The sequence below is a fragment of the Lathyrus oleraceus genome, unplaced genomic scaffold (genome assembly GCF_024323335.1).
Source record: "Lathyrus oleraceus cultivar Zhongwan6 unplaced genomic scaffold, CAAS_Psat_ZW6_1.0 chrUn0001, whole genome shotgun sequence".
Taxonomy (NCBI): domain Eukaryota; kingdom Viridiplantae; phylum Streptophyta; class Magnoliopsida; order Fabales; family Fabaceae; genus Lathyrus; species Lathyrus oleraceus.
The window spans coordinates 429,225-444,687 of record NW_026112392.1 but is presented as its reverse complement, the minus strand read 5'-3'; the positions used below and the strand labels follow the sequence as shown (position 1 = coordinate 444,687).

The 15,463-nt window shown below is 35.1% G+C and overlaps 1 protein-coding gene across 1 annotated transcript; it reads left to right on the top strand.

Annotated features, from left to right (window-relative positions):
• The first annotated feature begins 13,397 nt into the window (after positions 1-13,397).
• LOC127110504 (60S ribosomal protein L37-3) lies at positions 13,398-15,006 on the top strand. Its single transcript, XM_051046106.1, has 4 exons — positions 13,398-13,554; positions 13,709-13,844; positions 13,934-14,035; positions 14,645-15,006. Exons 1-4 carry the CDS (start codon positions 13,552-13,554, stop codon positions 14,689-14,691), a joined length of 288 nt encoding a protein of 95 aa, XP_050902063.1. The 5' UTR covers positions 13,398-13,551; the 3' UTR covers positions 14,692-15,006.
• The last annotated feature ends 457 nt before the right edge of the window (positions 15,007-15,463 follow it).

Below are 15,463 nucleotides of genomic sequence, written 5' to 3'. Positions count from 1 at the left end.
TGCATATGGATAAACATGTGTTAGATGCAGATAAATGCAAAACGTGAATGATGCTGATGTATGAATGCAATACGCCGTGCCATCCTCCGAGTCATCTGAACATCTACTGCACTGAGTTACAACCTCTGAATTGATCACAACCATCTGAGGAAATATGTAACCACAAATCCCACTCAGGAGTTCCGAAATAAACGGAACTGAAGGATATATCACCATCATCACCAGAGATCCTCTGAACAGATAACCACAAGACCCTCTGAACGAGCCCAGGGAATCCTGAAATAAACAGATCCCCACTGATAAATACCACAAACAGAACTCCGGCATCTCAGAAATAAATCCATAAATTCGACTTATAAATAGAACTCTGATCAATAACTGAACCATTAGTCACCATCAGAACATCACCATCAGAACATGCATCTGTAAGAATCAAACCCTCCCCTCACAGGTGAATTCTAATCAGGTCATCCTAAAGCGGATAATGGTCTCGACAATCGGGCCAAGATACTCAACGGGTTTGCCCTTTCGGGTGTGCCGCTGCAGCTCTCTTAAGATCGTCTAAACCAAAGATCCAGGAAAGATCGGTCACCGAAGTCACCAGCTCAGATGAAGTGACTCAACCAAAGTGGATACTCCACAAAGGAAGAGCTCCTTCAAAAGAACCTCGTCCGGCTTGTGGTATGTCACGTCGCCCAAAACATGTTAACCTAACATGAAAGGCAACATGAGACCACGCTAATCCTAGGTGTATACTCAGGCCTGGGTTTTAGCCCCACTCAGAACACCCACCCCAAATCAGAGAAACCAACCTGTACAGAAGACAGCACAATGATAGTATGATGCATGCAAACATTTATGCAAATATATACACAACATAATAATCATAAATGCAATAAATAGAGCAACACAAGCAACCTAAACTATCCTAGAGAACGCTAGGAGCGACTCGCTTAGGGAAGATGGACCAGCAAGAGGTCAACTTCTATGTCCCCAGCAGAGTCGCCAGCTGTCGCATTCGCGAAAAACAACTGGCGGGCAAAACAAAACAAACAGAGCCGCCACCGTGCGTTATTTATCCCAAACGAGGGAAAGGAAACGCTCGAAGTAAACCTGGAAAAGACATGGTCTCACGACCAGAGAGAGATGGGATCGGGAGTCGGTTACGCAAGGGGAAGGTATTAGCACCCCCTCACGTCCGTCGTACTCGACGGGATCCACGCTCAGAAAGATAGGATAAGGTTGCTGAAACTGCTCAAAGAATGCACACACGCTGGAATAAGACACAGATGGAAGAAGAGGGGGGAACGGGCTCACTAGGATATCGCATCCTATGCCTACGTATCTCATTTGGAATGAGAATCAGAGCAACCGTAGTTCGGCTCACGCACGCCGAAACAAAACACACGCACAGACGCTGAGACGTCGAAACAAACACACAAACACAAACTGGAAACCGAATGCCAATCGCTGGACTTACATCAGACTCCAAACAAACAAACACACACCGGAAACCGACTGCCAATCGCTGGACTTACGTCAGACTCCACACAAACAAACACACACAGGAAACTGACTGCCAATCGCTGGACTTACGTCAGACTCCAAGCAAGCAAGAGGTTAACCGGACGCTGAGTCGTCAAAAGCAACAAAAAAATTGAACAAACAAACCAACAGGGAGTCGGGTACTCGAGCCTGCTAGCTGTCAAGCAAACACACACAAAAAAGGAAAAGGGTGCCCGGAGAGATCTTGCACGATCTCCTGCCTTCGTACCTCATCTGGTATGAGGATCAGGGAAACGTAGTTCCCCTCGACAGGGAAAAAGCTTCTAACCTAACCAGAGACTGGGAAATGAAAAACTAGAAGGGAGCCTGACTCGAGCCTAATAGTTATCATGTAATCCACAATGGCCCTAGGTTGAGGTTTCTATCTAACTTGCACAGGGAGCAAGCTATCCTAAACAGCACAGTCAAACAAACACAAGCACAATAAACAAGCACACACACTATATGCAATCAATTGGGCTCATACAAGGCTAGGCTGCAAAAGCAAGCCAATTGGAATGGGGTGTGGTTAGCTCTTAACCCTAACATTGAGAGTTAGGGTGAAGCAGATGAAATGGGAAGTGAGGGTAAGACCTCACAGCTCTTATCCCTGGCCTGGGAGAGCTTGACTCAAATAGAAAATGTGGGAGTTCAGAATGTAGGAACTCTTCTCCACAGATGACTGACACAACATAGATCTCGGGCTATTATCCACAATGCATCAACACAAGGTGTGTGAGCAAAGTGAATGACACACTGAGTAGCAGGAGATGGATTACACATCTCTTTTATCTGCCAATTGCCTCTTAAGAGGTCTTTACCTGCTTGGCACAAAAGTAAACATTCACAAGCATTGCCTCTTAAGGAGGGCTTCAGACAGGTGCCTGCCCACATAACAGGACAGGTCTTCCAGACTACATGAAGTCAAAGGAGTTATACCTCAGTGGTTAAGCAACCAAGCAAAGCAAAGTTCACAATGAACTTAAAGCAACTTAAGTACCTGTGGAAACATCAGACAAATCAGTACAATGTCCAGACAAACAGATAACAGTTAATAAGCAACAGACAATCCCAATGTACAAAAGGTGTAAGCCAAAAGGCAAACTCAAATGAGTTACCATCAACCTACAAAAACACACAATGTTAGTAATCACAAGCAAACATCAATGCTCAAATGAATGGAGCATCATTAACCATGGAACTTGAATGCTTAACCTGAAATCAAAGCTCAAACATAAGCAACAAACCACTAGGTCAAAGCCTAGGGTCAAAGATGGAGAAAAAATTTAAAACAGGAGCTGAAATTTAACATGAATCAACTTCAATCACATCTTGACGCAATCCAAAAGGTCTCACATCAATATCATTAACCAAAAGCATTTCATGATCAAATGAAGTTCAAGGCAATTTTAAGGCTCATATGTGATCCACCAGAATGAAAAATCTCAATTAAATCATAAATGATTCAAATAAATCTGGAAAAATTCATGATCAACCAGGACATTCATAACATGCATCACACAAAAAATCAGAAGCATTGGACATCATTTGGCATGGCAAACACATCATATAAGTTGAACATCAAAAGGTGTGACACAAATTGTCACACCAACTTAGAACAATCATAAAACAGATATGACAATTGATAAAAATACCAAATTAACACCAAAATGTCAAGCAATGTGTCTAGTTTCATCATACAAAATTTCAGAATTATTGGATAAGAAACAAGCATTTCACAAAGGTATAAGCATGGCAAGGTCAAATAAGCATACATGTTCAAACATTCTAGCACAAAAAATTATCCAGCCAAGCACAACTTGTAAAATCATGATGATAAAAAACTAGAGAAACCAAGGATCACAATGCAAAAAACCTGGTAATTTTTGGATTAATTTTCAATTTGATATGATTTTTTAAAGATTGAGAACAAAATGAAATAACATGTGACATTTAAAATGGATTAATATGAAATAATTAATTTGAATTTGAAATAATTGGCGCCAGCAAGTGAAACGCGGTCGTTTCACTAATGCGGTGGCAGCCAATGGCACGGTCAAGGCAAGCGGACCAATCAGAGACCAGCATGGCCAAACGCATGCACCAATCACACGCGTGCCCTAGCAAACACATTCAGCAACGGATTTTCGTGGCAATTGAAATCAAAACCGTTGCCTATGCTGAAACTTCATCTTCTTCCTCGTGAAGAAGATGAACAGTAACTGTTCATCAATGTCCAAGAACAAAATCTCCAGAACTCACAATTAAGGACATCATCATGTAGGATATTCCATGGAGATCAAAGATCAATGCATAGCTAAGCTAAAATCATCATGCTAAGAGAGAATCGAGCAAATCTATTTTCATGCATGGAACTTTAATTAACCCTAACTAACTCAATTTTGCACCAAAAATCATGATTCAAAGCTCAGCATGACCAGCATAAAGAGATCTACAATAACATCACAATAATTTTGAGAATTAAGAGGATCGATTTTGTAACCTCTTGAAGAGCAGATCTGGATTTGGCTTGATTCAAGGCTTGTGATAGCTCAAATGTTCCTCTATGATGCTTGTATGAATGATTGGAGGAGAGATTGAGGTTCAATTGCTCTTGATTTCACCAGAATTTGAATTCACCATTAATGCTTCCAAGCTTCCATTATGAACAAACAGGCACAATTTCATTCCATTCCACGTCCAATCTTGCTCAATGATACTTCAGGATGATGAATCAAGCAAGAGAAATGGATATTGTTTGAAGAAATTTGAAGAAATTTTGAGAGAGAATTTTGAGAGATTTGGATCTAGATCTGAAATTATGAATCCTCCCCTGAAAACAGTTAGGGTTTTCTATATATATGCCTTGCTAATCATGTTTAATTAAGCTTAAACCAAATGCCAATGAAATTGATGAGTTATGGAGTGTAAGTGCAAATTTGCTTTTCACCCTCATGCATGGAATGCATGTGTGAACAGTGCACGATTTTGGTTCATTTTCACTTAAAACCAATTTTTAAGACCAATGGTGATGGCAAAAAAATTAAACCATGCACCAAATTTGAATTTTGAGATTTCCCTCAAAAAATCCAAGAACTTAGCAAGTGATTATGTGATGACAATTCATGTAATGTGATGCATGATTTGAAAATTAGAGGTCATGATGAGCAAAATGCAAAAAGAGCCATCCATTTTGGAGCTTTGGTTAAGAGGTTATGCCCATTTGAATCTTCAAGTACACCTTGCCATGATTTGATCATATCTCTTCAACCACACATGAGAAATTCATGATCTTGGACATTTTGGAAATGGGAGAGAAAGATCTTCAACTTTCATGTTGGACAAAATTTCATTTGAAGCTTTCTTTATGATGTAATCTTGAGTTGAAGTTGGTCCAAAACCTTTCCATTTTTGGAAAGTTCAAATTACAGGTCACTTGCTATTTTTGGAAAGTTCAAATTACAGGTCACTTGCTATTTTTGGAAAGTCTTGATCTGACCTCAAATCCTTCAATGTTGATGTTTGAAATGTCAAATGAGACTTGTTTTCACATGAATGAAGCATCTCTAACCACTTCCCACCTCCAAATCCACAGTTGACTTTGCAGTTGGATTGATCATGCACATATGATTTTGAGCCTCAACCACTTGATGAAATGGCTCCAAAAATGAAACCCTAGCTTATACAAGCTCAATAAAATCATATGATGATCTCCATCTCAATAAAGACCTCATCTCCTTGCAAAACCCTGACTAGTAGAATGCAACTGATTAGGGTTGACCAGAGGTCAAAACCCTAATCCCAAGGAACATGATCAGGCACAATGAACCTCTTGGTGATGATAAAACCATGATGATAGTGATATACTCTCTCAACCAAGATAATACTCAACCTCCTTGAGGAACCAAAAACCTAATTGAAGCACAAACCTCAGATGATTAGTGACCAATTCATGAGACCCTCAAGCTTGAATCTTTTAACCTTTCTATCTTCTGAGAAAGACCTAGGAGGATGACTTGCTTATTTCACATGATATGCAAAGATGTAACGCCTAATGTCCTAAAAATGAGATGCAATATGCTAAGCTAGTCCCAAGAGATGAGGGCAAATTTTGAGGTGTTACAATGTTCCTAAAAACCCATTAGGTGCTTATGATAATTTGTTTTGAGTGCGTGGGAAAAGATCTTATATGTCATTTATTTTAAACTAATTAAGATTTTATTGCATAACAAGGATCCAACCTTCATCAATTAAGGCCATCAGAATGTATTTCTTTCAATTTGAGAGATGAATAAGGAATAATTACATAAATTGTTAACATCATAACATATACTCGCGCCATTGTTAATATCTTTGAGAGTGTTATCTATCATATGGTCTTAGCACTAATGTTCAAACAAATATCATATCAAACATGGTTTAAGATGAAATATGATATTCCACAAGAACCAAAGCAAAATTTATCCCATAATTCGAATAAACCCTTTTTATGATTTGAATCATCAGAGTTGAGTCAACAAAATTTATGATTCAAATCAGGATCACATAAAAAAAATCCAAAAATTATAATTTGAATTTGATTTGAGTCAAACATGTTTGTGATTCAAAGTGAAACTCTCTGATTCTAGTCGTGCATTATTGTGATTTGAATCACACTCACATATGAAAAATACTATTTTTCATAAATTTGATTGATTTGAGTCATGCCATTTTGTGATTCGAATCAGACTCGTACATGCAAAATCCTTATTTTTCCAGAATGTTTGATTCGACTCATGACTTCCTGTAATTAGAATCACACTTTAATATATTTAAGTTTTCATTAAAATGTAGTGCTATTATGATTCAGGATTTAGCATGACTTAATTCATTCTAAAATGTGCTTATTGATTTAAACGTTTGACTATAAGCACATTACTAAGACTTTAATCAAACACTTTGGTTTATATATGCACAAAACAAATTAAGAACTCAACCATATAATGTGCAACTATATGAAGATACTTAATTATAATAAAATAAAAATTGACAAGTAACAAAACATAAACAGGTAAATCCTATGAGGCAGAGGCAACTTCATGTGACACTTCCACTAGTCGCAACTACTATCATAGCAAACCACTCAGTCTTATGGATCCTTATCCAAGATGGGAATTCTTGTGATATTATGTACATCAGCATCTTCAGGAGGTTAGGATTACATAACCAGGAATTCACATTGTATGAAGGTGAAAATCTCTTAGCATTTAATAACTCCTCTTTTCACCCATGCAGAGTCGTAGAACTATAAGTTTCTTTCGGAGAAGGAAAGGATGAGAGGATCATAAATGTAACACCCCATTTTTATAAATTATTTATTTAATTGAAAATATGTGTATTTAATTATTTAAATCGGCCATATGTGCATTAAGCGGTGTTTGAGGGGTTAATAGTAGTATTTGGTGCTTTGGGTTGGTAGTACTTAGTTCTAATTAGTTAAATAAATAGTAGAATTGATGAGGGATGGAGCCAGGAAATTTAGAGTATGGGGTCATTTAATTCAATCATGTAGATATTTAATTTTTTTTTATCATTATGTCATTTTCACATCTTATTAAAAATATAGTTTCACAAACATTTATATTTGTGAGACATAATTATATATATGTGAATTATTTTATATTGTTTAATAATGTGCATACTAATTAAATTATATTTAAAGTATAATGTATTACTTTTATATGTAAGGTATGTAGTATTTATTTAAAAAATATCATTAATGTAATACTTCCTCCATCTAATATAAAATATCTTATTTGAGTTATATACGATTTTAAAGAAAATGATTAGTTGTGTTGATTTCAATGATAAATCTAGTATCATTTACTAGAACACTCTTATCCTTATTAATTGTAGTTAATAAAGTACTTGACAAAAATGAAAGTTAACAAATAGAGGTATTATAGTAGAAAAAATTAATAAAAGTTGCATTGATCTCGTAAAAACAACAATTATATTAATTATAAAAAAATGTAAAAAAAATATTTTTTATGAGACGGAGGGAGTAACTTTAATCCGAACACAAAATAATAATAGTTATCACAAATACCAGCTATAAAATCTAAGATTCAAAATATCAACATTTATTTAATTTTTTTGACACTACTATAACTTATTTATTAATAAAATACATGTTATAGTTTATAATTTACAAAATATAAATAAGTAAACAAAATCTATTTTAAGTATTGATATAACATAATTATGTTTCTCTTGCTTAAAAATATAATTAACCATGTGATATATCAAATAAATGATCCAAATTATTTAACAAATTTTAATTTTAAAGAATTCAACATAAACAATTAACACAAAAATTGACATCAATTCCATGCCAATTAATACCGATCTATCATTGAACTCGATTGTATATTAGTATAGTAACACTTAAATATTAAAAATTAAATTAAATGAATTTTATAGATGTAGTGTTAAGTAGCATTGTTCATTCAACATATAATATAAATGCAGTTATAGCATACATGTCAATATTTTATATTAGTATATGTAGCTGAAATGTAGTGGGGGCATAGGCCTACACTAGAGTAAGAATGACTCCGTCAGTGGAATTCATAATGCTAAAATAATGGAAATTATTACTAAAATAATTAGAAATAGTCATTTTATTTAATTTATTAAAATAAATAGAGAAAGAGATTTTTGGTGGAAAATAAGAAAATAAAAATAGTAGAAATAAGGGAGAATAATAGTAGTATTTTTTTTATTAAAATAAAATTAGAGATGAGAATGACATGTTAGTAAATAAGAGCACTAAGTAAGAGTAATGTTGGAAGTCTCTAATAGAAGGAGATTGAGTTACTAACAAAAAGGTTAGTAAAAAGGTATTGAGAGTTTCTAGGTAAAACAAAATTTTGGGTGTAAAGAGAAAGATGCAAGAGTTAGGGCATAAGAAGAACTTCATTGTTAGAACTTAAAGTTGTATCTTGCTGGAAAATCTAAGGCAGGGGGTTGGTTACTTATAATACGGTGTATTTTGCATATTTGGGTATATGGATACCCTTAATCCCATTAGATTTTCTCCATTTTTTATTCCTTTGATGAATGTTGGATGAACATATGAAATCAATTATGTAATTGCATGATTATATGTTGTGTTGTATGAATTTCGTACACTATTTTACCATGAGATTTGTGTGTTCATGATTCATAATGTTTGTATGTATAAGTGTTCATATGTGAATGATGAACTTGATAAATAAGGTATGAAGATCCATGATTAAATGAGTGAAATTGCATGTTAATTGATGAATAATTGATGTGTGGATGTTAGATGTTAATTCCCTGGATGTTGTTGTTTGATTTGGGGCCGGAGAATGTGAAATCGGAGTTCTGATGTGAATTCCACTGCAGAAAACACAATTTTTATTCTGGTTCAGGATGACAGGCGTCATCCTGATGACACTTTGGTTGTCATCGTGTTTTGAGGCATCGACGAACTATAGCATCCTGACGGGTAAACTGCCATGGTCCACATGCATGTTTGATTGGGACGGTCATCACATGTGTGATGTGTGTGGTGACGAGGAAGGTGACGGGCATCACCTTAGTGACGGGTAACCCGTTACACAATCAGAATGAGCATTCTTCGCTCTACTGTGCATACTTATTTTGTTGTTTCAATTTCTGGTGTAATGTTGTATTTCAGGATACTGATTGGCTGTTGTTCGAGGATGCATGATGTTGTTATTATGTTGTTATATATTTAATTCATATGTTTTGTATGGTGAGTAATATTGTTATTTATTCTGGCGATTATTTTGTTGTTATGGTGATTGTTTTGTTGTTATTATGGTGATTGCATGATGAACATTTTAGGTGATATTGCATGTTATGGTGAATCACGCATCATGGTGCACCAACTTTGGTCCAGTTTTGGTGTGCTTTAATCCTATGGTGGGGATTCATGAGCGAGTAACTGGTTCTAGATGAGAATCAGTAAAGTGTTACCTATGGTAATGGTAGTGATTTTGGTGTGCTCTGGTCATATGGTGGGGATTCATGAGCGAGTTAGATATGTGTTGTCCATAATGGTACCACATGCATTATTGAGTCGTGGTGTTAAGTTAATTGCATTCTTTATGTGTATATGTATTGAATGGCTACGTTGGCGTTGGTGATTAAGAATGCTTTGGTGATGTATGCAGTTGAATTATGTTGAATAACTATTATTGTTTGTTTATGCTACCCTTACATACTTTTAGACCGTTCATTATTACGAGCGTATTCTCACCCCTTTTGTTGTTCTCCTTCTTGGGGTATAAACGAGTAGGTAAATGAGTAATTGATTAGAGGCAGAAGGATGGTGTAAAAGATGTTATTCCTTTAATGTTTTATGCGTTTATTTAGTACTTCGTTGCTCTGATCTATAACACTATGTGAGTGAACGATTCATTTGATTTCTTTATTATTTGCAATGTTATTGATGTTGAAGGCCTTTTCCCATGTCCATGTTTTATGTCATGAGACTTATTTAATCGTTGAATTGTTTCTATTATTTGATTCTGCAATGATGAGCCTATGTTTAGGCGAGCATGTGATGACATGTTTGATTCGATGCATGTTTTGAATCTCGTGTTACAAATCAGAGTTCTGTTATGTTTGAATGACACCCTAAGTGTGTATTTGTTTTATTTCCACGTTATTTCACATTCGGGGTTTAGGGTGTTACAATGAACACATAGTTCTTGATAATCCCCTACAGATGCACACGCAATGCCGTCTTAGGGAGACAATTTCTCACTATATTGGATCCAATGAGTTCCATATTCCATATGAACATGGATTATCACAACTATTTCAGCATGCAAATTATCATTTGGGTTGACCTACGTGGAGCTCGTATGATACATTAATTCATACTAAACAACCCCTTAGCGACCACCTTGTCCCATAAGAAGAAAATGAAGAATACTCATGAGGCTACAGTTAGTATGGTAAACATTAACGTACGAGAAGATGAGACCATATGAGATGGTTAGCTCAACTCTCTGTTGGGCCCAAAGCAAAAGCATTCAGGCCGATTCCAAATGACAATTTTGAGGTTATACAACTCGACGATATCCTAATGAGATTGGTCAATATAATAGTTGATTTACCATCCACGACGAAAGAAGGGCTCACAAGTGCCATAAAGCCAATGCCAACCTCCTAGTAGTTTCTCCAAACAATATGCCTGATACCAGCCTTAGTGTTGCTAGTCAGCAATTAAATATTGATACCTCAACTCGATATATGCCCGACGATATCCAGAATGAGAAGACAAACCCCTAAATAAGATGAAACCACCATGAACACAGTCTAAGACTTACTCAACACCAATTTAATTTATGAGGCGAGATATACTAAATGGCTATCAAATTTTGTATTAGTAAAAAAGGCGTCATAAAAATGGAGAATGTATGTTAACTACACCAACATCGAAAGAGCTTTTCCAAAGCATTTATATCCACTCTCGAACATTGATAAATTGATGGACAACTAAGCTGGTAGAGGAAGTGGAAAATAATCGAGGCTCAACCTGAAGAATTACACCTTGTAGTGTCCATTTTGCAAACAAAGGAACAACCTAAACAATATAATATTCTTTTAGGCTTAATTTGAAGAATTACACCTTGAAGTCAGGACTTACAAATTCTTGGGATTCTATATGACAGATGGTGGCATAAATTTGAACCCACGCAAGTGTGTGAAGATCATCCAAATAGAAACATTAACCAAGAAGACATAAATAATGAATCTAAATGAGACGCTCACGATCTTAAATTAATCCATCTTAAGGTTGACTCACCAACTTAGTTCACAAATAGGTCACCTAATAGTAGAGTAGGCGACAACAATCTCATATTAGGAAACGACGTTGAATTGGTAATTGAGGCATCTTTACAATCTTAGTTAAGTAATATAATAACTTTTCATTGATTTGTGTGATCGTCTTATCTAGCATATAACACAACATATGATAATTATGATAATATAATAACACGAGGAAGGTGAAGCCACAACTAACACCCCCATATTGGTAGCTAGCCACTTTAGAGTGTAAGCAAAGGAACTCGAGATTCGTTGGTCTATAATAGTGTTGTCACCTGGAGGGAAGGAAGGGGAACTGGCCCTTGGTCTGACATGCTTCCGAGAGATGTTAAAGCGAAGCTCGACTTCCAACTTGGCCAACACATATACAATATTGGGTTGACTACGCCAAAATAGTAATGAAACAAAACCACTGGCAACATATAATGATGAAATATAACCATTAAATACATATAATGATGGAACAAAATGATTGGAGGCTAATATGATGAAATATAATAATTGAAGACTAAAATGATGAAACAAAAAAATTGACAACACATAATGATGAAATAAAATCACTCAAGATCTATAATGATAAAACAAATATATTGGAGACTAAAATGAGGAAGCAAAATCATCCATCAAGATAAGTAATGAAATAAAATCATACATGCGAGGAGAAAAACAAATTTCATAAACATTTACGGTTACAAACATTGAGAAGACCAAAATCTTGAATAAAGACGACCCACCAATATCAACCATCATATTAATAAGTAATTGTGAAGCCTCAGGAGGAAACTGTTTTAGACCGACCGAAGGCCCAAAAGACGGGATGCCCAATTGCGTGAGAACCTAACTCAAAATGCACCTTAACGAAGTAGCTAAGGACCAGGTAAACTTGTGCCAAAGGATAAGATACTTGACCCTTTCCACCCAAGGACCACTCGTCATCATTTTTTGTTAGACGATCTCATACGCAAGACTCTGGGTCACAGAAGAACAATTTTAACCGTCCACACGATATAAAACACAACACATGTCATTTAAGGTATTCCTCATTCACACACTTAACATATTTTCGCACTAATTCACTGACCCACATGTTATAGTGATAACGTTACATGTCTACTTCCGCTCCGTCGTACCTAAAGCTCACTCAATTGCATACAAACTCTCTTCCATTTGTTATTCACCTATTTATAATTCAAGTACCGAACAATTAATAATGAGAAAAGTTAATCAATCCAATATATAGAGATAATTTACTACACTTCAGAGTCCCTCACATCAATAAGATGATTGGGCCACAATCTTATTGACATATATCTCAATGTTTTAAAAATTGTCTTTAATTTGAAAGAAACTCGTGAACATTTTGACATTAAAATTAATGTTAATTATACAATGCTAACATAAGTTTTGACTTCGTTAGAAGATATAAGTTGAATACAAAACTAAAACAAAGTATTGTTAGATGAAAAAAATCATACGTCAGTTACAAACCAATAGTAAGAAATAATACATGTAATCATACGATTCTTATATAAAAAACTGAGGCATATCAATCAACCGCTCAAAATGAATGAATATGGAGAGGTAAAAAAACAACAATTAGATTTCAATTCAAGAATACAATGACACTTTAGTGCAAATAGTATCCTACGAAGATGTGTCACTCCCTAATTTAGAAACCTAGCACCACATGTTAAAAAAATTATACAAAACATCTTAACAATAAGACTCACATTTAATGCATTTGTTTTCTAGGATATCCAAGCTGATTACTAGACTTATTCCAATGCTCCAAACAAAAAGACTTCTCGCTACCACGCCACAAAATTCTTGTAAAATTTTATTTTCTTTGCGAGTAAACTCCATATTAACAAGAATCTTTTCCACTAGCAACCGTATGGTTATCTTTTTTCTTTCTTCGTAGTTCTCATTTGATAAAATAAACAAGAGCAAATACATCCTTTGTTGCTGAACCAAGTAGGTGTGCAGAAAGAAACATTTAAAAAAGAAAAAAAAATACATGGGCCCAAACCCGGCCCAAAAATGTAATAAGGAACCGAAGACCCATTTGATTCATATAAATTCTCTGTCGTCTTAACGCAGCTTCTCTGATTAGGGTTTGCGACTTCTTCTGCTAAAATGGTATTGAAATTTCTTTCTTTCACTCTTTCTATGGATCCCAAAACCTAATTTCATTTCAATTTTCTCTCTATGAACTTCGATTATTGAAATCATTGAACTTTATCTTTCTAAATCATATGGATCCGAAAACTGATTTATTGTTGAATGATTGCAGGGTAAGGGAACAGGTAGTTTCGGTAAGAGAAGGAACAAGACCCACACACTCTGTGTTAGGTGTGGCCGTCGCAGTTTCCATCTCCAGAAGAGTCGCTGCTCAGCATGTGCTTACCCAGCTGCACGTGTCAGGAAATGTGAGTTTTGAGTATGATTTTAGTTTAAAGCTATAGTTTTTATATTAGATATAGTTTTGAACTTTTTGTTGAATGATTTTTGATATCAGATAACTGGAGTGTTAAGGCTATTAGGAGAAAGACTACCGGGAGTGGTAGGATGAGGTACTTGCGTAATGTGCCCCGCAGATTCAAGAGCGGTTTCAGAGAAGGTATTTGTTTAGTATAATTACTTTATTTTGCATTTGGGTTATCTAGAATGTATGTAAATATTATTGTAGTGTTAATAAATTGAAATAATAAGTTGATTCACAATGGTTCATAGTAAATGAAATGTGTTTTAGGTGTAATAAGTTTGTGAGGATATGTTCTTGTTGTTATTTATGGTTATTTAATATATCTGTCTCTTTGTTTTCATGTATGCATTTGTTATGTTTGTGATGATATGTGAAATCTGTTGACAGTATTATTGACAGTATTATTGTTAAAATTCTTTTGGTCTATGTTTCTGTTTTCTGTTTTCCTTCTTTTGTTAATTTGATTGAGATTTGTTTTATGTGTATTATGTTTGTGGGGCAATTTGATTGAGATTAGTTTTACGTAATATTTTACAAGGCTTTCCCTGTTTTCATGTATGCATTTCTTATTAAGATTATAGTATATGAAACTGTTTTTATTCTTGTTAATTTTGTTGCCTTTTAGTGTTTGCTAATGTCTTAGTTAACATTAATTATTCTGGTTTTGAAATTCTTTTGGTCTGCGTCTTTTCTTCTTCTCGTTTAGATACTCTTTTTGAGATGTATTTTTTCTTTTTGAAACAGGTACTGAAGCTGCACCCAGGAAGAAGGGAGCAGCTGCTTCTGCCTAAGCCTTATATTATAGCAGTGGAGTTATTTTTGTGCTGGATAATTGATCTTTTGAAACATTACTCTATTTTTAGTTTTCATTTCCCTCTTTTAATATGTAACTGCATTATGTTTCAGAATGAGGATAGTATGACATTTTGTTGTTCAATGAGAATTTTTGAGTTGGATATGTCTTGCAAATGAATAGGATTATGATTTACTGTTTTCTGCATGATGACTCCTAGAAAATTGCACTTTGCTGAGTTACGGTTTGGGTAAACCAGTTGAATGTTTTGGTGTGTTTGTCAAGTTGAGTTAAATGGATTGCATTGTTGATATCTTGATGCTTTTTCCATGTCTGTCAAGTCCAGTTTTAGTTATTCAGGTAAATGCTAAAAAATTGAAGTTGTTAATCAAAATGCTTTTGAAACTAATCAATTGTAAAGTAACAAAATTCGGTATTAAGTGTAGAGAAATTTAATAAGTTTTGGTTAATGCCCTCCGATTCCAAATACAAGGCCCCCCTAATGTGTTAGCGTGGTGAAATTGTAGAATTTCATATGAAGTCCATTATTGGGTAGCTTGACCTAGGGTGAGTTGTCAGTTTAGTGTTCTGTTTAAATGGTAATGTGGTTCGTTGTAATTTTTTTCTCTAAGCTAAAATTGCGTTTGATTCTACTTCCGTTCCCATGTGCTCTAACTTTGAAGGAATCAGCATTCCTATTTTCCCTAACCAAGCTACCGAATCTCCACTTTCACACTTACGTTATGCCCACACCATCCCTCTCTACTAGT